Source organism: Sphaerodactylus townsendi, linkage group LG02, assembly GCF_021028975.2.
Source record: "Sphaerodactylus townsendi isolate TG3544 linkage group LG02, MPM_Stown_v2.3, whole genome shotgun sequence".
Taxonomy (NCBI): domain Eukaryota; kingdom Metazoa; phylum Chordata; class Lepidosauria; order Squamata; family Sphaerodactylidae; genus Sphaerodactylus; species Sphaerodactylus townsendi.
Window position 1 is genome coordinate 79,023,998 of NC_059426.1, and position 22,243 is coordinate 79,046,240.

The 22,243-nt window shown below is 40.2% G+C and overlaps 2 protein-coding genes across 5 annotated transcripts in view; one reads left to right on the forward strand and one right to left on the reverse strand.

The window, feature by feature from the left end:
* AP2A2 (adaptor related protein complex 2 subunit alpha 2) overlaps positions 1-6,457 on the forward strand; it is a 68,086-nt gene extending 61,629 nt beyond the window's left edge. For all 4 annotated transcript variants that reach the window (XM_048484198.1, XM_048484200.1, XM_048484199.1 and 1 more), the window contains 4 exons: positions 1,891-2,007; positions 3,056-3,125; positions 3,756-3,890; positions 4,286-6,457. In XM_048484198.1, coding sequence (XP_048340155.1) covers positions 1,891-2,007; positions 3,056-3,125; positions 3,756-3,890; positions 4,286-4,363 — 400 coding nt within the window. In that variant the 3' untranslated portion in view covers positions 4,364-6,457. The remainder of the gene's footprint in view (positions 1-1,890; positions 2,008-3,055; positions 3,126-3,755; positions 3,891-4,285) is intronic.
* A 12,066-nt stretch (positions 6,458-18,523) lies between these two features.
* MUC6 (mucin 6, oligomeric mucus/gel-forming) overlaps positions 18,524-22,243 on the reverse strand; it is a 52,908-nt gene continuing 49,188 nt past the window's right edge. The window contains exons 29-32 of the mRNA XM_048484568.1: positions 20,693-20,722; positions 19,848-20,161; positions 18,936-19,560; positions 18,524-18,594 (exon numbers count right to left, since the gene is read on the reverse strand). Of these exons, the coding sequence (XP_048340525.1) occupies positions 18,524-18,594; positions 18,936-19,560; positions 19,848-20,161; positions 20,693-20,722 (1,040 nt within the window). The remainder of the gene's footprint in view (positions 18,595-18,935; positions 19,561-19,847; positions 20,162-20,692; positions 20,723-22,243) is intronic.

Sequence of the window (22,243 nt, forward strand, 5' to 3'; positions counted from 1 at the left end):
CCCAGTCTCTCATTGAGGGAGGGCATTATCCATTCCTCCCCTCTCCCTCCTACTGGGAGGAGTGAATCCCTTCTGCCCCACAGTTGTCCATCTTTCTATCTTATTGGCTATTCCAGGGACTTGTCTGGGGTAGACTGCCAGCCCTCAGTCCCCATGCCTGCTTTCCCTTGGCCTTTGCAGATCCATGCCTCTGGCCCTGCACTGTCTTCTGCCCTGCTGTGGAGGTGGCTGTCCTCCCCATTGTTGATTCTTCTTCCTGCACCTGGAATCGTTGTGCCAGATGAGAGCTATCTCCATCACTCTTCCTCTGCCCCAGCTGCTTTGGTCTTGGCTACTTCAGGCCTTATATTGCTTCTAGGGCCTGTGTAGTCACCCCGGGGTCTTTGTTGGTGACTCTGGAGCTGGGAACTGCATCTTTCTTGCCTGCAATGGAGGGCCTGCTCCTGAGTCTGCCAGTGTCTCCAGACATGAAGGATTTCTAAATAATGCTGCTGTCGCATGTTGAGTATCATGTAGGGAGCTTTTCCATTATAACACCATCTGGATTTGAGAGACTGGTGTGGAATAATACTACTGGCAAAACATATAGGCATGGGAACAAGTGGTGATGGAGAGGAGAAAGGAAGGGTGATGGGATGGTAGGTTGGTTGTGAAACCTTCCTTTGCTGGTTTGCACCTAAATTCCCAATATTGCTTCTCCTGCTTTTTTCTAAACACATAGCTGAGAAGCCTAGCTGGATGAATGTGGGGGTAGAGAGGCTAGGAAGGGTATGTCTACCTAGTATCACCGCTTCAGTCATTATTTGTGTGCTAATATCACTTGAAGCAACATTCCTGTAGGGTAGCCTAGTACATTCCATGTTACTCATAGTGGCTGAGCAATTTGCTCTCTTTCTCTTGACCTTGGTGCCACACCAGTGTAGGCTTGTGTGTCTAGGCCTCTGTCTGCAGTCACGCATATAATTCCATCTTCTGTACCCACAAGTATTTGACATTTAAAGAACTACCACAGTCCTGACACAAATTGCAGTGGTTTTATTTAGCATGCAACAGATGCTTGCTCCATATCTATTATGATGGTTCCTTCCACACTAAGGCAGTGTTACTTATTCATTTCAAGTTATTTTTGGACCAGTTCTGATTTATTAGAGCATATTCTTGTGGAGGAGCATCTTGATATAATAGTATAACATCTGGAACCGTTTACTTGTAGCTTGAAGTACAGGCTCAACTGGTCCTTTCTTGTCAATGGAGTCTTGTGTTGCCTACTAGAAAAGTAAATCCCCCTGAATTCAGTGGTGTATACTCCAAAAGAACACACACCACAGCTGCAACTAGATAGAGGAGCCATATTCTGACATCACTGAAGTTAGATGCCAGCCTTGTTGAGATCTGTGGCTCAGATAATGTTGAACAATATTTCTTGCCCTAAGAGCTTTAAGCATACAGAACAGCTGTTCCTATACTCTAGTCCAGGGTCTCCAACCTGAGGTCCTCCAGATGTTCATGGACTATGATTCCCATCAGCCCCTGCCAGCATGGCCAGTTGGCAGGGCTGATGGGAGTCATAGTTCATGAACATCTGGAGAGCCACAGGTTGTAGATCCCTGCTCTAGTCCTAGAGCTGTAGCATTTGAAGAAAAACATTATTATATTTATTTATTAAAAAGATTTGTTGGTAAAATACAACAATTTATGTCACTATAGCCTTTGTGGAGTGGAGTGTAACATGGAAGAGTTACCATGGCAGGTCATCAAAAGACTGTATATAGAAACTTACCCTATCCAGTGCTCCAGATAACAAAAGTTTTCTGCAGATAATTTTTGCTGGGCTGATCCAAGGAACCTAGTGTTTAAAATTGCTGTTGGTTTCCATTTTTTCCCCTTCAGATATGGCGGAACACTGCAAAATGTATCTGTGAAACTGCCCATCACATTGAACAAATTCTTCCAGCCTACGGAAATGGCATCTCAAGACTTCTTCCAGCGTTGGAAACAGTTGAGCAAGTAAGCTGGTTTGAATTCTGCATATCTTCTGTGGGTAGCTAATGCAGTATTTTTTTTTTTTTTTTTTTTTTTTTTTTTTTTTTTTTTTTTTTTTTTTTTTTTTTTTTTTTTTTTATTTTTTTTTGTTTTTTTTTTTTTTTTTTTTTTTTTTTTTTTTTTTTTTTTTTTTTTTTTTTTTTTTTTTTTTTTTTTTTTTCTTTTTTTTTCTTTTTTTTTTTTTTTTTTTTTTTTTTTTTTTTTTTTTTTTTTTTTTTTTTTTTTTTTTTTTTTTTTTTTTTTTTTTTTTTTTTTTATTTTTTTTTTTTGTGTTTGTTTTTTTTTTGTTTGTTTTTGTTGTTTTTGTTTTTTTTTTTGTTTTTGTTTTTTTTTGTTTTTTGTTTTTTTTGGTTTTTTTTTGTTTTTTTTTTTTTTTTTTTTTTTTTTTTGTTTTTTTTTTTTTTTTTTTTTTTTTTTTTTTTTGTTTTTTTGTCTTTCAGTGAGAACTCCCCATTGCATGGGGCTTCAGCAGGCAAGCTATTGCTAAAGCGCATTTGCCACTTGATTTTTTAGGTTGGGTGTGCGGAGAACTGTGTTTACAGGAGGCAACTACGCACTGTACTGGGTAGAACAGCAGTGCCGTTAGTAAACTTCCCTATTCCTTCAGCAGTTTTCTGTGTTTCTAATTTTTTTTACAGGTGTGTGTTTGTGCGTATATATCTATGTAAACCTTTGTAAACCACCCAGCGTCTGAACCTGTGTTGAGAATGGGCGGGATATAAATTCAATAAAATAAATATAGTGGATTAAATGTTCATGTAGCACTTCAAAAATTTTAATAGGGACAGCGTGCTTGAAGCCTCATTGGTGGGGTGGCAGACAATTGAATTAGATTCCTGGGCCAACATCTGAGTCAACTGAGTAGGAAAACTATGGAGGAGAGGGAGTTGCCCCAAGCGCTAATGCCGCAGTATATTTCTGGCTCTGTGTAAAACAACTCAGCTTTCTCATTTTTGTCTTCTGCAAAAGTGTAGAGAATGTTAATTACCACTGCCTTACTGTTGCTCTGCAGCCCCCAACAAGAAGTGCAGAACATCTTTAAAGCAAAGCATCCAATGGATACAGACATCACCAAGGCAAAGGTTGGTAGTGGTTTTGGTACTTGGGAATGGATGAAGTTTTCGTGTCAATTAAGATTGAAGTGACCTTGACGTAGGGATGCCCCCCTGGCCTTATGGAGACATGCATTTCATTAATTGGGATACTTGAAGTGATTAGTCAATTGGTAAAATAGAATGGTGCTTAATTACTTAATTACTCAATTCCCTAGAATGGAAACTGAGAAAAGTTTGCTCCCTGCAGAAATATAGAAGAGGCTTACATGTCTAGACTTTTTAAAAGTTGCTCTCTGTTGTTGACTGCATATATGATTTCTATAGTTAAGGATCTCTAGCAAGCAGTCCATACAAAAGTTGTAATTTCTGCACAGCGAGCTGTTAGTAACATTTGGCAGCCCTATATTTGGCCATCAAAGAAGGATAGAGTGTCTGCTTCCACTTCCACTGTTGTTGGAGGAATCATGGGAATGCATAGTACGTACCTTCTCCAAGCAGTCCTGTTAGTTAGTAACTTTATACAGCACTTTTTTGTCCTTTTTTCTTTCTCTCTCCCCCCCACCCCCGGCTTTGTCCCCCCTGTCCCCCGGGCCATCCACTATTTCATCTGGAAGCTAAAAGATAAATCTCCTTTTTGGCTTTTTTTCCCTCTGACAGATCATTGGTTTTGGCACAGCTTTACTTGAAGAGGTGGATCCCAACCCTGCTAACTTTGTTGGAGCTGGTATCATACACACAAAAACCATGCAGATAGGATGTTTGATGAGACTCGAACCCAACCTGCAGGCACAGGTAGTGGCTTGTTTGTGTATGCTGTACACACTTGCAAGCTTTGAGCAGCTGTGTATTTTCTTTTCTTAGGTGCCCAGTGGTTCTTACCTGTTTTTTCTGTTAACACAGATGCAGGTGGATGCATTTTTTGGAAGACCCAGCTTTAGAAATATGTCAGCTGGTTGAAGTATAACCTTGAGACAATAAATACCTTACTATAAATACCTTAATAAATATCTTACTTTTAAGGTATTCCTGAAATATTTACCCTTTAGTTTATTTACTTATTTGCCAAAGTAAATTGTTGTGTTCAAAATTTGCATGTGCAAATATTTTCTTACATGTGCAAGTATTTTTCTGGGAACATTGAATTGTTTTACATCAGCCTTTGAAAAGATTGTTCTGTTTTCTTTCAGATGTATAGATTAACACTACGAACGAGTAAAGAGACAGTATCCCGAAGATTATGTGAATTACTGTCAGAACAGTTCTAAATAGTGTTGCAAGATCAGTTTTGATTCTCCATTTCTGCCATTGTCCTTGTCCTGATCCAGAAATGTCTCGTGCACCAGTGTCTGCAAAAACAATTGCTGCCACATTCACATCCCTGCCTTAAAAGGACCTGTCCCTTTTTATGTGAAATAAGATATGTACAGTATAAAATTACTTTAAATGTGAAAAAGGCTTTTAAACATCTGCTAAAGGATGACAGGGGGGATCTTGTGTATCTCACCTCTGTATATTTTTGCCGAAACTGGGGTTGCTTGAAAATTCCAGATTGCAAAAGGGAAATGAAATGCCACCATAACTTCCTGGTAGTACTACACTGCATTGGAACCATTTTTCCAGCACACTTCTGTATTGCTCTAAAAGAGATGGGTGAAGGCATTGCTCAAATGGGGTGGCAGGGGTCATGTTGTTGTGCTCGAAGATTGTCAACTGTACAGGTCTTTTGTCTTGAGAAAATGCACTAGAAGAGTCTTTCCAGGGTATAGAAGGGCAGTGAATGTCACCAGTATCTTTTGGAAAAACATTTATCAAGGACTTGGGGCATTTGACTTCTAAAAAGCATGCATATGCTAACTCAACGTTTTATATTGTCACATCATTTCAAATTGCACACACCGCCCCTATTTTTTTTCATGCTCAGAACTACCAAAGACTACTTGTCTAGATAAATGTTTATCTAAGAAAAAAAGGTTGGGATCTTGGGCACAAGATGCTTTCTAAAGCTATAGAGAGTTGGTACAATTAAACATTCCTTCCATGTAAGCATAGCTTCTCTAGTATGAGTTTTCTGTTTCATACTCACTGCTAATATGAATAGCTGGTTCTGATGGTGGAGTAAGTACTTAGTCAGCTGTGAATGAAATGTGGGACTCTGTAAGAATGAGGGGCGTTCATGGTTTCAAAACAACACTGTCACATCACCAGTATATTTTCTATCTCAACATGTCACATAGTTCAAAAAGCCAGTAAAGATTGCTGTGGTAAAGGCTTTCACAATATTATGCATTGTTTCTTGCACATAAGCAGATTGTTGACTTCTTTTTGAAGTCTGAAGCACACGTTTTGCTTATGTCCCTCATGTCCATGAGTATATCTTGTGCGTTAAGGCCTGTTAAGAAATGGGTCTACAACAAGGTAACAGACATCAAATAGATCTATATTGTGCAGATCTGACGTAAATGTCCTTGCTGCTTGAGTTAAGTTTTCAAAAGAAGCTCATGGCCAAACTGGCTGGAATGGCCTCATCAAGACTACATTACATTTTGTAAAAGTCAGTCTCCCGTTAAAATGGGTATTGGCTTTTATCTCTTTAGGTTTTTTAATGGGTGTAATTTCTACGCCCACAAATAAACTGAAGCACATTATATTGAGTTACTTGGTTTATAACTGGGTAAAGTAGTAAAAAGTAGGATAACTGCCACATTCCTGTCACTTAAGAAACTCCAGGCGCTGTCCATCGTGGTATTTAGTACTCTTGTAATCTGTACAGTATTAACCAGTATAAAAACATAATGTCTTCTGAAGTTTGACTTGTCACATATCAGATATTTGGACGAATTGTTATCTTGTTTATAACACAAGTCTGTCACTCTGGAGCATGGGTTTATACCCTCGTTTTAAGACTGCCTTTGTGTCCTGTTCACAGGTTAAAAAAAATTGTGGTGAAATTTCCTTTATCCCCAGAGAGACAGCAGGCTAAAGAGCAGATGCCTTAGTAATTGGTAATTCAACCTTACACAGAAGGCTTTGCCTCTGAAATAAGCCATGTCGGCACTGTTCTGAAGAAGACTTAATGGGATAAATTACCTTATTACCAAAGTTGTGTATCTGGCTAAAGCAGTATTAGTAATCAAGGTACAGTATTTGTTGTGTTACATGTGAAATACCTGAACAGGAAGAAAAAATTCTTCATATTTAGGCCTGCACTCCAGTGTGTAATGTGTAGTCATTTTCACTTTTAAAGGAAAAAAAAATCATGAGCTTATATGTTGAACTTTCATTATGACTGTATAAAGTTTGAAAATATATAAATTTAATCATGTTACTTTAATGGAAAAATAAATGTCTATAGAGTGAAACTTTCTATTTCCTTTTCTTATTTGAAAAGCTGGTTGTTCATTCGGGATGCAAGAATATACTGAAAGCATGTAAGGATGACTTAACTCTGAGCTTATTCATTTGCAATGTGAATCATTTACATGTTCATTTAAAACTCAAAGAAAGCCAACTTTAAAAAAAAAATCCAACTGTGTAATTAAACAGCCTTTATATTATTCCAAAGCAAGAAAATCAGTTGATTCACGCTCTGCAGAATTACTTAGAGGGAGTAATTATGAAACCCGCAAACTGTTTTGGCTCTAAGAAAACTATACAAGATTTATAGTTGGAATTGTTCAGTACTAAATGGGTCAAAGAGTCTCTTCCATGATATAAACAGTAAATCTCCATTCTGTTAAGTCTAAATATTCTTTCCTTGTGCAACAAGAAATGTGTGTCGCATCTGTAATGCTTGTCCTGAAGTCACATTTTGTCCCTGGTTATTTCATGTAGAAAAGTGGGCAAACAATAGAGGATTATGGAAGTGGCTTGAAGAATGTGAGACCAGACCTTATTAAGTTTTGCATTATTGCATTCATATGAAACTCAGTTATTGATCCTGGGTAAAGCTGAATTTTTCAAAAATCTAGTGTTAAGTAAAAATGTCATTTTTAACAATGCTGTTTGCTTTTTGCTTGCTCTAGGATATGTGCAGGCCTCAGGTGTGTGGGCCAAGTACCACTCTTCCCTGTGTTCAGAACTGGATATGGGATTCAGTCACTTTGCCCAGCAATTAGGGAATGCAATTATGTGAACTCTGACTCCCTTCCCGAGATCACTGCAAGTAGAATCTGGAGGGAGCAGGCAAGTATGAAGCAAATAGCCCCTGCTTTTTTTTACATGTGTTCCTCTGATGGAATATAATCCCCACACTAGATGTTTCTGTATTAGACATACATTCATAATTGTATTGTGTTCTTATTTATCCATCATTACCCATGCCAGCATTCATCTTACCACTTTACATAGCAAAGCTGAATCTGTCATCTTTTAAGTGGTTTTTCTACTAAAGAAAAAACCACTTAAGTTAGAGAAAAGCTTCAGACTTGGCTGAATGGAGTGGAAGGATTAAAGACCTCTATTTCACACATATTTGCTGGGCAAATCAAAACCCATTAGCTTTATTAATAAAATTAGGGTGTCTATATCAGTGTTAATTCTGTTCAAAATGGTTGTGAAATTTTGTAATTTAGAACTTCATTTCAAAAACCATTTTGCAAAAGAGGTGTTCCAGAGTTCTTTCTGCAGCAGTGGCGTAGGAGGTTAAGAGCTCATGTATCTAATCTGGAGGAACCGGGTTTGATTCCCAGCTCTGCCGCCTGAGCTGTGGAGGCTTATCTGTGGAATTCAGATTAGCCTGTACACTCCTACACACGCCAGCTGGGTGACCTTGGGCTAGTCCAGGGGTAGGGAACCTGCGGCTCTCCAGATGTTCAGGAACTACAATTCCCATCAGCCCCTACCAGCATGGCCAATTGGCCATGCTGACAGAGGCTGATGGGAATTGTAGTTCCTGAACATCTGGAGAGCCGCAGGTTCCCTACCCCTGGGCTAGTCACAGCTTCTCGGAGCTCTCTCAGCCCCACCTACCTCACAGGGTGTTTGTTGTGAGGGGGGAAGGGCAAGGAGATTGTAATCCCCTTTGAGTCTCCTGCAGGAGAGAAAGGGGGGATATAAATCCAAAACTCTTCTTCTTCTTCTTCTCTTAAGCTCATTCCGCACATGCAGAATAATGCACTTTCAAACTGCTTTCAGTGCTCTTTGAAGCTGTGCAGAAGGGCAAAATCCACTTGCAAACAGTTGTGAAAGTGGTTTGAAAACACATTATTTTGCGTGTGCGGAAGGGGCCTTATTGACATAAAGAATGAGAACATTTAAATAAAACGTCTTAATCATGATTGGAGAGCTGTTCAAACTCTACCAGGCTTGCCTTGAGTGACATTAAACTTCCATCTAGACTCAGATTTGTATAACTTAAGCAAGCACCATGATCAGTATCTACATCCAGGATTGTATTGACAGATGTCCCTTTGAGCCCAGGGGAAAAATGGGGTATAAATGTTTTAAATAAAATTATATATTTAGGACTTGTCAAACCCTGAGTAGAGCCTTCTGGGCATCTATTAGATGAAATCTAACAGTGAGTTGCTTACAGGAGTGAGAATGTTAGATCCTGACCAAAGACTCTAGAGTCCGTGGTGGCGAACCTTTGGCACTCCAGATGTTATGGACTACAATTCCCATCAGCCCCTGCCAGCATGGCCAAATAGAGTCTAGAGGAACCAATGTTGAGCACAAAAAAACTTGAATAAGATTCTTCATGAGAACTTCTTTTGGCTTCTATCTGGAAGGCACATCTCCTGCCTGCTCCAGTGATTTACGTATCCAAACAAGATTGTATGGTGGTGATTTCGCTTGTAAAATGATCTTCATATTTTTAAAAGTGAATTATAATAGATGAGGGATGAGCTAGATGGGGGTGAACAAACTGAAGCTTAATCCAGCCAGGAAAGAAGTTATGTTGGTTGAGTTACGATTTGATTAGATGTGTTGGTGTTCCCTTGGATGGCTAAAATCCATAGTCTGGGGTATGTTTAGATGGATTGCTCCTGGAGGTTTAGGATTAAGCAGTAACCAATAGTGCTTTTTACCAGCTTCAGCTGGTATATTGGATGTATCTTTTCCAAGATGAAGGAGATCTAACTGCAGGTCACATCGCTTAGTGACATCCTAATTGGGGACCTTTATGTTAAGTTTCTTTTCGAAGACTGTTCAAAAACTGTCCAAAATGTTGTTATTGGCTACTGATAGAAGCAAGCTATCAAGAAAGTGTATTGTCAAAGGTATTCACAGCTGGAATCACGGGTGTTGTGGGGTTTCCGGGCTATATGGCTGTGTTCCAATAGTATTTTCTCCTGACGTTTCGCCTGCATCTGTAGCTGGCATCTTCAAAGGATCAAGAAGGTGCTTTAAATACTCTGAACCATGTCTGGAAACTAACTAGCAACTAGTTCAAAGTGCCAATTTTGCACATTAAAATTCTGAAATTTCTTGGACCTTAAGGATCATATCCTATATTGTGTGCCTACTGATGTCTAATGTCTGAAAGGCTACAAAAGTGGTACTATTCAGTAGTGGTGTTTCAAAAAATGTTTGTCTTGCCCCTTAATTCCTGTTTCTAGCACAAAACAAGGAGTCCCATGTAATAAAGACTACTGATAGCTGGCTTATGAAAGCACTGTAGAAATGTGAGACTCTCTTTGTTGAGTTTTTGTCGTTAAAATCCTTAAAAACCGTTATAGTGCAGTTGTAGCAGTCATACCAGACTGCCACCATGAAGTCACCACAGTGGACTACCATAGTTTTAGTCTGATGTGTTCCAAGTTGTTTTGTATAATTCTGAAGAGTATTGATGACCTTATTTGTCTTGTAGAATACTAGGTACACTGATGAAGGCTATCGCAATAGGATAGCAGCCTTTTTGTGAATCATTTTGAATTACTTTGGATAAAACTGCTCAGCAGCTTGAACAGAATAAAAATTGATGGCTGCAGTGCCAGTGTTTTAAGGACCTTAATGACAAAACCTCCATGAAAAAAGCCTCTCCTTCCTACAGTATTTTCACAACCCAGCTATCAGTAGCCTTTATTACAGGGGACTCCTTGTTTTTTCTACATTATACTGTGTTTTCCCATCATTTGTGTATTATTGTTTTTCAGCACAAATATAAACCTGTTTTTAGGAGAATATTTTGCTGGATGCTTTCCTAGATTGAATCTGGTAGCATACGTTGGTGTTTGCATTATTTTTGTATTTGTAATTTCTCTTGAAAATTTCCATTTGGATCTTTTATAAGATTGAAGAACAGAATATTAACACTTCCAATAATATTGAGTACCAGAAAAGGAGGGGGAAGAAACTGATCTCTTTTTAAGGAAAGCCATAAGTTAGCCTGTAGGTGTTTGCAATCCATCCTACATCAGCCTAATATGGAGCTGTTTCTGAATCAGTAGGAGCCCATTCAACAACATCTCCATATTTGGCTGATGTAGGATAGACTGCATATTACATATCAGTGTATGTGCCTGTGGAGCAGATGTATTCTGTGACTGAGTAATTGCAGTGTTCTGCCAGTTTGTGTGGAGGTTTTCTTGATCATCATAACGTTCTGGGAATGTGTTTACACAAGGCCTTTTGTCGACCTACATCCCCTCACTATTACATGATCTGACCACTTGGAATGCAACTGCAGGCACTCCCCCCAAATATCCCTCTATATACAATGTATACAGTAGTAGTTTGATAGACGTCTCTCTCCTCCCCATTTCCCTGAAATTTGCAGATGGTCCTAGATCTCTGATTAGTAAATTAACAAAACAGGAAATCAGCCCTAGATTAAACTTCTCTGGTACATTCTGATATGAAAACAGCCGATTTCTCAAATAAGAGTTTTTACATGTTGAGAGATTGTTGCTTGTCTAAGGAAAATTCTTGTAAAGCGTAAATATTTTTCTTCTATCCCTACCCTTCCTAATAACCTAGGGCAGTCCTGATTTTTATTAACTGGTAGAAGGGAAACAGATTTTTATGTGTCATTTCTGTCTGGATATATACAAACTTAGCAATCAGTTGAAATCTATTTGTGTTGAAATATTTTTCTAATGTGCTAATTTTTTTTAGAAGAAGCACACTTTCTGATAAGGCATTAAACTAATATCAATATATGTAAATCTAAAATTGTCTTCTCATGTGCTACGTAATTCTTAAAATAATCTGACCTTTAGGCAAATCCGTTAATGTCTGGTAAAATTATCTTAGTCTAACCTGCTGACAGTGTAAAAAAAATCAAATTATTTAGCTGTGTTTCCAAGCAGTTTTGTGTTCCCCTTCTAATCATGTCGCCATCATATTTAAATGGTCATTTTTCTCCCCTCCTTTCCAAACTTGGCAGGCAGCTCCCCCTCCCATCAACACCTGTGTTGATGAGATCTCAGTAATATGTTTTCCCACTCCAGGCTCAATAAGTTTTTGTAGAGTCAAGAGAAATATGAATTACAGTGCAGAGAAGATTAAAAGTTCACTGTTTACCAATAGAATCAGAATGACTAACTAATATTTTAATTACATTAACTATTTTACAGTAGAGAAGACATTACTTGGATGAAAACCTTCTAAACAAGACAGATACCTTGGGTCACTTGATGTGTAAAGCAAGTGGATTATATCAATACCTTCTTCCTATTATCAGTACTAGTCTGCTGGGGAAAATTCCCTAATTGCCTTCCCCAAAACTGGAAAATTGTTGTAAACAAGAAAAGAGGTTCTAGTGTTGTACACGTCTGTAGGTAGTAATCCAACTGAAGAAATCGCTTCATGGTCAGGCTGGCTAGTGTGTGCATCCATCAAAGTTGCATTTGCAGTCTCCAAATATGATGATTTCCATAACAAGGTTGTGTCCTGGATTGGCTGGGTCTGGGCAAGGCATGGTCAACTCCTTCTTATAGAGGGTGAGTGGCATGCAGCACGCACATTCCATTTCTACCATCATCTTGGCAGTATTCAGCCTGTAAAAGAGAAGAGTTTAGATTTACATATTCTTTTACAATTTATGTGCAAACAAAAACTTCATGGGGGAGAAGAAGTAGTCATGAAGCAGGCTAAGTAAAATGCTTCTCTCTGACATCTTTTTTGTTATATGCGTGGGAGGTCTGCATTTTCTTTTTAGTATAGGGAAGCCTTCCATCATGTGCTTTTCATTTATAAATGTATATTTTGCTGAAATTGCAGATCTTAGGAATCACTAAGAAATAACATAGTACATAGTGCAAGCTACTGTTAAACCAATATTTGTCGATTTCAGATCAGGAGTGCACATTTTTTTACATTAGAAATATGTGAAGGAAAGAAATATGTTAAGGATTGCTTTCATTTAAAAGTAGATGAAGTGAGCACTCATTCCAGTGCCCACTTGCTGCTTCCTCAAAGCATCTGTTCTCCAAAGCAAAGAACCAGTCTGGCTTTTCTCTTCTTGTTTTAAGAGATGCTTCATCTTCAGGAGGGCTTTAAACTGAGTGAAGTTGGGGATCACACCCAGTAGTTTCTTAAGTTTACTGAAATCAACTTTCTTAAAGTATAGAACCAGTGTCTGACTAGACTTGGCATCCCCTTTCCATTGTATAACGAACTAGTACAGAACATGGTCACTCCCACCTAAGGACCCTACCACTTCCACCCCATTAATTAGGTTATCATTGGAGTGCTGTGTGGTTTCCGGGCTGTATGGCAGTGTTCTAGCAGCATTCTCTCCTGACATTTCACCTGCATCTGTGGCTGAAAAGGAGACATTGGCACCATGACTGGAGTTAAGATTTAGGGGACTGCATGTTTACACTCTTTTTATCTTGCTCAGCTTGATGCATATACGGATCATGTGTATTCTTCTTTATTTGTTAGTTGGTTAATATTTCTCAGATTCTGGATGCCTGAAGCAGGTTCTCAGATTCTGGATGCCTGAACAGGAGGTGGTGATGGCCACTAACCTGGATAGCTTTAAAAAGGGCTTGGACAGATTTATGGAGGAGAAGTCGATCTATGGCTACCAATCTTGATCGTCCTTGATCTCAGATTGCAAATGCCTTAGCAGACCAGGTGCTCAGGAGCAGCAGCAGCAGCAGAAGGCCATTACTTTCTCATCCTGCATGTGAGCTCCCAAAGGCACCTGGTGGGCCACTGTGAGTAGCAGAGTGCTGGACTAGATGGACTATGGTCTGATCCAGCAGGCTAGTTCTTATGTTCTTATGTTCATTATCCATATACTAGCCCCACACCTAAATTGGTCTTGTTTCCCAAAGAATAATAAAAAGGAGGGGCAAATGGTTTAGCTTACCATACCCAAAGTGTCATACACATGCCTTCACCAGGTAGTATTGGTGAAGCAGAAGTGGCAATGAGGCACAGACTGTAGCTGGTAATGTAGTAAAAACGTATAGAAGTACTGCTCCTTCAGGGGATACTCTTCCAGAGTAGTGTTTGGTTGTGGGCAATATTGAGAGAGAAGTTGACACACCAGGAATAAATAAAAGGGGTGTCTCGCTGCAGACCTGGGACACTAGCAAAATTTTCGTATCTTCCAGACAAACAGGAGCAGGATTAGCAAGATAGTTTGCTAACAGCTGTGGAAATCGGATTATCCAAAAATGTTCAACTGGATTCAACATATGTTTAATCTACAATAGGTACCAAATTGACTGGTTGATCAATTCTTCATGGATTCTTACTCACTTTGCTGAGGATGGACACATTCCTTCACAGCGGGTCAAGGTGACATTTTTCGCACAACCCTTGTAAACCACTTGCTCTTCATATTCGACTGCACTGCACTTTTCTGTCAAACATAAAATGAAAAGTACATAAAAGCTGCCCTAGAAGAATAAATGTTCTTTCTGAAACTGATGAGTAACAGTTATTCTTCAGTTGGTATAAGCTAGCACCCCTAACTAAGGTAAGGGAAAACACACAATACCAAATCACTATATCCACTCTTCTTCAGTCTCATCTTAGTTTGTGGCTGTTTTAGAGTCTACATTTCTTTTTAAAGTTCTAATGCTATAGAACTCTATATGAGAGAGGCAATGTAATGAAGCATATGAACACTTCAGCCTTTTTTACAACTTTGTAATGTTGTATGCTTACTTTTAATTCCAACAAGTACTAGATTTTACTGGGTCTAATCAAATGATAGTGGTCTGAGCTATCCACCCCAAAATTTAATCCACTCATATTGGGTAATGTTAAACCATGGTTTGGTGTTCCATGACTGAAGCTCATTCTCACATGCTCCTTTTCCCACTGCATAATTAAGATTCAATCAGTTACCTCACTTTGTAGTGCTAATGACTATGTGTGCTTATGTTTTAAGCCAGGATTGCAAACTACAGTTCAAACCTCAGCTAAACAATTGCAGAGCTCGCATTCTACATTTTTTTCCTCAGTAAGAATCTTCACATATTGACTAACTGAATATTTGCTGTTGCCATGTATATGAATGGATATGAGTAAGGACTCCAGCTATTTTGTTGCAAATTTCATAATAAGGTGGTGTCCAACTGTGCCAAACCAGCAAAACGACAACAAAAATGAACACTAGTTACATATTGCCTAGTTACATATTGGAAGAACACTAGTTACATATTAGAAGATACATAGATAACCACTTAAATTTAGATTGCCAGTGGTTTAAAGAGTTTGTTCTTGACAGCAATACCTAGGATCAAGGGCCGCCCTATTGTAAGGGGGCGGGAAACTGTCATGCAGGTGGTGCAAGGGTGTGCTGCCACAAATGCCCTGTACTCCAGTGCAAGGGACCAACATGCCAGTAAGGGGGGCCAATTGCATCAGCAATGGGGCATTACACAGCTGTACAGTGCTCAGATGCAGAAGTTGCCCCCTATGCTGGTGCTTCTCCACTCCAGGAGCCTGTGCTGGCAGTGGGGGGGGGGGGGTAGACTGTGACTTTAGTTGGCCTCCAAAGGGCTTTCAGCCTGGGGAACATCCCCTACACCAGTAACTGACATACAATACAAAAGTGAGCCATAGCCCATTCAGCTGCATGAATTTTTTTGGTGGCTGGGGATTTTGCGTGTTTTCTATGCTTGCTATGCCACCCAAAACTCCTTTGGAGGAAGTGTGGTTTTGCTATGGTGGTGCCATCCCTGGATGCTACACTTTACATTTACTTCACGTTTGGTGCACATACATTGATACACGATTATAGAAACATGTTAGTTTAGGATGGTATGGATTACATGCTGCTGTACTTGGTGAAATATACCGAGGACACAGTTCTGGCTCAGTGGTTAAATGCAAGTATCCTGAGCAATTGGTCTCAAGAATGGATCAAGAAAGCCCCCCCCCCCCCCCATATGAAAACCTGTGTCCATCACAGGAGACAGCACTGACTTATGGGCCCTGATGGTCTGACTCAGGGTAAGGCAGCTTCATACTTTTTTGGTAACTGCTTTCAACTTCTCTTGGAAAAGCTAATCCAAATGTGTATGCACCTTTCATAACTGACACAAAAGTGTATGCATATTGACCTCAGGTACCGGTACAGAAATGAGAAAATTTAAAGTGAAAAGTATCTTTCAGGGAATTATCAAGAGTTCCACAAGCATATCTGGCAGCTAATTTCTTTGCAGAATGCTTGTATCCCAGCACTATTTTCTATTTGTATGGTGAACATAGCAGTGGGGGCATGTATATTTCAGGCAGTTCTTGCTTGCTACCCCCACTATGCCAAACATAATGGCTCTGAAACCAACAATAGCACTATGTAAGTACACAATGTATAAACAAACTTTTCCATTTGCAAGGCTGATGTGAGCACACCAATGCTTTTAGTGTCTACAGAAGAGAGAAGAGTAATGCTGGATACCAGATTTTATTTAATTAATTCACATTATAGGACACTCTTCCCCATGCAACTCAGGGTGACTTATCCAGGGATGCCTCACAATATTGTGTGTTTGGACCAAATTGGTCGGTGTGTTTCCTTTCTAAGGATTGCTCTTGCAGCCAGTCATTAAGGCATACAGCAAGATCCTTCTGATAACTCACTTCCCAATGGATTATAATAAGTTGCTATAGTTGTACCAGTAAGGAACAAATTGCCACATAATATAATTAAGTTCCTATTAAATAAAAATTACAAACTAGTCTTTGCCAAAGATGTTTTACCTACTGATACAGAGTGGAATGATTATGCTATGGTTTGTGGAAATAAATCTTTTTTTTTTTTTTTAAAAAGGCCTGTATAGTTCATTAAGATATTAATTTATCACCACATTTGATATTTTGCTTTATAAATTGTGTTTTTGGTTTCTCTGGGTTGCTTATAAAGGAGTTGTATTTATCACATTTTCTAAAGCAGTGATTCCCAAAGTGGGCGCCACCACCCCCTGGTGGGTGTTGCAGCAATCCAGGGGGGCGGTGATGGCCACAGGTAGAAACATTAATACATATATCTTTCTGTTTAATTGCTATTAAAATTTTAAAAAAATTAATTTTCAGGGGGTGCTAAGTAATATTTTTTCTGGAAAGGGGGCTGTAGGCCAAATAAGTTTGGGAACCACTGTTCTAAAGGAAATGCTGAAAAAAACAATCTGTCAGAAAGGTTTCTAATTAAGAGAAAAAACCAAAGTATTGCAGTTTATAATTATTTTCTTCTTTAATTAAAAGATATTTAACAACCCCATCCAATGGTCTGGGTGCCCAGCTGTGGCGCTGTGCTGGCCTGGCACTCCCATGAAGGCTTCTTGGTAGTGTGGGGATGCTTAACATGCAAAAAAGTCTCCACACCGCTAGGTAGCCCCCATTAATAGAAGAAGAAAAAGGAGACTCTGGATTTATATCCCCCCTTTCTCTCCTGTAGGAGACTCAAAGGGGCTTACAATCTCCTTGCCCTTCCCCCCACACAACAAACACCCTGTGAGGTGGGTGGGGCTGAGAGAGCTCCGAAGAACTGTGACTAGCCCAGCTGGCGTGTGTGGGAGTGCACAGGCTAATCTGAATAAACTTACACCACTGAAAAAAAAGTAGCATAAGTCTTAAGCCTTGTTGCAATTGGGGCAAAAGCCAGGTGGGAGCCAACGCCACCAGCCATGTACATGAACTGCCCCCATTACACTGGCAGGGGTGCAGGGATGCTGCCACAGCATTCAGTACCACATGCTACCACCAGGAAGAGCTGTGATGATCGTGCACAGGTGGATTTACAACTTTGCCAAGACAAGTGCCCAGGGAGGGCAAATTCACCAGTATGACCTAACACCACTCCCAATGCCAGATTTAACCCCCTTTGGATGGGGCTGTCAGTTATTTACATTTGCTCTTCATAACTTTCTCCTTCAGTGCTCTTTGCTCCTTCATAACTTTTTCCTTCAGTGTGACTTGTGCATCAGTTGCAGGTTTTTTCTATCCCCTATTCTATTCCATCTGCCTACTATGATCAATGATATGATCATTTTATTTACTGATAATTCAGAAAAGTCAAAGACAGCTGAATCCTTAGACACAAACACTATGAAATCAGCAGTACAGTTGACAGAATAAAGAAGAATGCATACAAAGGAATGATTACTTATGGATAAAAATCTATATTTTCATACCATGGACAAAAAACATCAAAATCCGTAACGGAAAAATCAAGGGGGGAAAAGCAGCACTGCTAATGAAAACAAAACTCATTAACTCAAAACATGCATAGACTTTATGTCTATTTTTTTCATTCTTAAAAAAAGGGAAATGGATAGAAAAGTAGAACCAAAACAGAGACCTCACTCTTCAAATGAAATTTAATGGCATATTTTAAAAGAAAACTAGGGAAATAGTCCATGAACTTAAAAAAAAATGTTATACAAGTTTTTTTAAAAAAATCTCAGACCCATGCAACAAGACAAATAAACAGAAAAATTGAAGACAAAAAGATAGAAAAAATTGAATATAAAATAATATAAAATAATAAAAAGGGACCACATAAAAAAATGAAACACCTATACTATACAGAAGAGAAAAAGAAAACGCCTAAAAACCCTGAACAACACAATCACCAGGGCTTATTGAAGAGATCACCATTTTAGTAAAACTAGAAATAGTCCCAACTCTACAGGTAACTGAACTACTGCTTGTACACAAGGTGGATAATGGGCTACTGGTGACTGAAAAAACTAAGGGAGAAGATATGTTAGTTACAACAGCAAGAATTCCTATATTTCTGATTTTAGTACTGTGCAACTTACTGGGAGATTCTGTTGAAATAGATGAGGTTGAGGCAAATGTAGAAAAAGATTGGGATGAAGTTGCTGAGGAAAACACTGTTGATAAAGTGGTTCTAGTCATCGTAAAAGGAGATGTGGTTGGTGTTGTGAGACTCGTGCTGCTTGTTACATTCATAGGTGGAAAAAAGGTAACTACAAAACAAGCAAAAAAAGCCAGTGAGTACAATGGCAGAAAAGTAAAGGTGAAAAGCCTGGGGAGCAAAACCAAAAAGATTAGTTGTCTAGCAATTCAAAATGACGACCACACCTATAGATAAATGCAAGTGTTCTGTCACACTCATAAACTAAAAAAAACCCCATAAACAAAACAATCATATCAATTAGAGAGAACAAAACAAAGTAAGAGAGAAGGACTGCATATTTGATGTAACAATTCCTGATTGGGGAAAAAGCAATTTTTTTCATATAAAAAAGATGCACAATAGCAACAAATGAATGGAGACATGGCTAAGCAATACAACTGTGATAGAAAGACAGAGCTTGGAGAAGAACAGAAAGGGAAATAGCAAAAGGAGAGCAATACTTACGGGAATAGATTGTGATGCAAAAGGTAGAAGAAGTTGAAGAGGTAAAAGGGGGATGTACAAAAGGACCAAGCCATTTCTGTGAGCCAGGTGAAACTTACCAGTACTGCCTTTGATGGTGGTGGTAGAAGAGGTCGACGTGGTGTGTGTCGTAGGCAATTTGGTAGTGCGGGGGGTGGCGGTTGTGGGCGTGGTACTGGTGGGCGTGCTCACCGGCATGCTGGTGGAAGTGGACGTGGAGGTTGGGGTGGGGGTAGTCGGTGGGACTGTGGTCCTCGTGGTGGGATGTGGGCTTCTTGGGGACGTGCTGGGCGGCATTGTGCTTGTGGAAGTGGCTGTACTAATGCTGGTGGATGTAGTGGAAGGCGCGGTGGGGGAGGTTGGTGGGGTGGGGGTTGTTTGCGTGGTGGGCGGCGCAGTGGTGGAGTGTGTGGGGACAGGGCTGCTGGGCGCCGTGGGACTGGTTCTTGTTGTGCTGGTGGTGGCAGACTCCGTTGACGTGGTGGTACTTGATGTCGTGGCCGAAGATGAGGTCGGTGACGTGCGCGTGGTGCTGCTAGGAGCTGTGGTCGTTGGAGAAGTGGTGGCTGCAATAGGATACAAGTTCCGGTTAGGAGGGGGCAGCAAAGATTTGCGGAGCAGCCAAGGAGAGCGGAGCACCAGCAACTTAGAGGTCCGGGTGCTGGGGCAGAGTCGCCTTCTGGGATGGAAGGGACACTGCTCGAGCTGGAGGGAAGAATGGCCCAGCTTTGATAGTGGAAGAAGCCCAGCCCCGGCCCCCTTTTTCTCACATGGAGGCCAGAGGCGGGGTCCCGAATCCGGGGCCCTGGGAAGGCAGCCGCATGGCAGCGAGGGAGCTGGACAAGGCCCAAGCCACTTCCTTGGGCCGGGTGTCACTTACCGGTGCTGCTGACGATGGTGGTGGTGGCAGAGGTCGACATAGTGGGAGTTTTCGGCGTTTCTGTAGTGCTGGGGGTTGCAGTTGTGGGCGTTTTGCTGGTGGGTGTGTTCACCGGCGTATTGGTGGATGTGGACATGGAAGTTGTGGTTTGAGTAGTCCCACGTATTGTTGTCTTTGTTATGTGTTGTGGTTTTTGGGATGTGCTTGGTGGTTTAGTGGGTATTGGGCTTGGTGTGCTTATCGTTGTGGATGATATTTGTAATTTTGTGGTGTAAGTTGGTTTTCTGGTTGTGGTGAGGTCTTTTGGGGCTGTTTTCGGTGTGGTGTATGTCTGTGTGGCTGTTCTGATTGTATGTGGGTATGGTGTCGTTTGTTGTGTTTTTGTTGTTTTGGTTGAGTGTGGTTTTGTTCTTGGCGATGAAATTCCTGCAGAGAAAATCCAGGAAATTAAGTTTCCATGGTGCTGATTGTTTTAAGGGATGTCTGCCTGATTTGATTTCTCATGGTACCATGGAAACCTGGTGGATCTCTTAGCCAACATTCTCTTTTATTCTATCTTACATCCGAGTTTTCCGTTGTCCTTTTGGAGGCTGCTTGTTAGTTTTTACACCTAACATTTCTCCCCTATCCATGGGTTGCATTTTCAAGGGCATGTTATGGTAAGATGTGTTTCTCTTCGTGGTTGAGTATATTGTTTGTTCACTTTATAGGGGAGTGCGGCATACACACATGTATCTGCTGTATCTGTGAAGGGACAAAAAATATTCCCTACCACACAATCACTGTGCAATGTTTCACTGAGAGAAACACATCTTACCATGATATGCCTTGGAAAATGCCAGGTAATAGATGTTTCTGTCTTTTATTATTACTGAGTAATAAAGAATGCATTCATTCTTTCCTTTTATTTTGCAGACTATAAATTAAACTCCATGCACACATTTAAAATGTACTCACCTGTTGTTACTGGTAATGTAGTTGTGGGAGCTGTGAAAAGGAAAAAAAACCCACATGTTTAAATGCGAACTTAATATGGATTATGAAATGTTTTCTACAATCCAAAACTTTATAGCTTATGAAATCATGACTGCTATGTGTGGTTTGGTTCTGTGGTCTTTCTGGCTGTGGACAAGCTACTATCAGTACTCTGTGAAATCTCAGAACTGAGCTGCACATTACTGAGCAGATTTCATTCAGCATCATCTGGGTGACTCGATATCACCTAACTTGTATGAGCCACTTAGGCCTAGCTGCTTGTTACTGTTCAAGAGTGGACACCCTATAGAAGCAGGTGTGATGTAGCAATTAGAGCTTCAGAATAGGTCTGGGAGACCCAAGCTAGAACCCCCATTTTGCTGTGAAAGCTCCCAGGGTGATTTTGGAAGAAGCACATACTTTCAGCCTAATTTCACAGAATTGTTGTGTGGATAAAAAGGAAAAAAGGAGGATATAGTTGGTCCCCACTATTGAGAAAAGAGGGGCAAAAAGTGAAGTAAATAAATGATAAATAAAACTGAAGACGAGCAGTAGATAAAAGGTAGGCTGGTGAATGGCTGAGAAGAAAAGAATGAGGCAGGGAATATATGGGGATTGGCTGGAGGGTGAGGAGAGGATATGGGGGTTGCCACAACGGCAAAAGGAGGAAATAGTATAGGGAGGGGAATACAGGGGACAGTGAGATCCTTGCATTGTAGGATTCCCTCCAATGCAAGCGGACCTTGTTCATTAGCTGGCATCACACAATGGGACCAGTTTTCCTACATAGAATCTTCCAGGGGTAGGAGGAGGAGGTTGACTATTAAGTAGAAAGGATATAGAATTGCCATATCCAGGTTAGGCAATACCTGAAGATTTTGGGGTTAGAGCCTAGTGAGAGTAGGGTTTGAGATGGGGAGTGACCTCAAAGCGGTATAATGCCATAGACTTTACCCTCCAAAGCAGCCATGTCCTCTAGGAGGAAGCAGGAGGAGGGGAGAGGCTATGAGGTCTTTCAGAACAGGGAAAGAGTAAATAGTAAACTCCTTAGTTATAAACTCAGATGGACATTTTCAAGAGCAAGATGCAATTCCTTTCCATTGTCACTACTTCAAGGCAGGTTCTCAAACATCCCTCAGCATGAGAGACACTGCTCTTTCTGCCCTTCTTATATTGACTCCTGTGATCATATCTTGCTTTTCTGCCCGAAATACAACAGCTTTTAGGCCTGACTTCTCTGCCTTTACCTCGATTGGATTCTCAAATCTTTCCATCAACGCAAAGATGACTCCTTTGCTCAACAATCATGAGGCTGAAATAACTGAAACTGTGGCCAAATTTTTACTGCGTGTTTTGAACAAGGTATCCTTGGCTTCTGCTCACATTACCTTTACTGTTTTTTACTGGATTTACTTTTCTATCCTGTCCCTTTGTTGCATATGCCTAATAGAGATCTCTGAATTCTGAAATAGTGGAGGAGGGAGAAATGAGGTGCCTCTTGCAAGTCCTTGCAGGTTCTTATTTGGAAGTTAT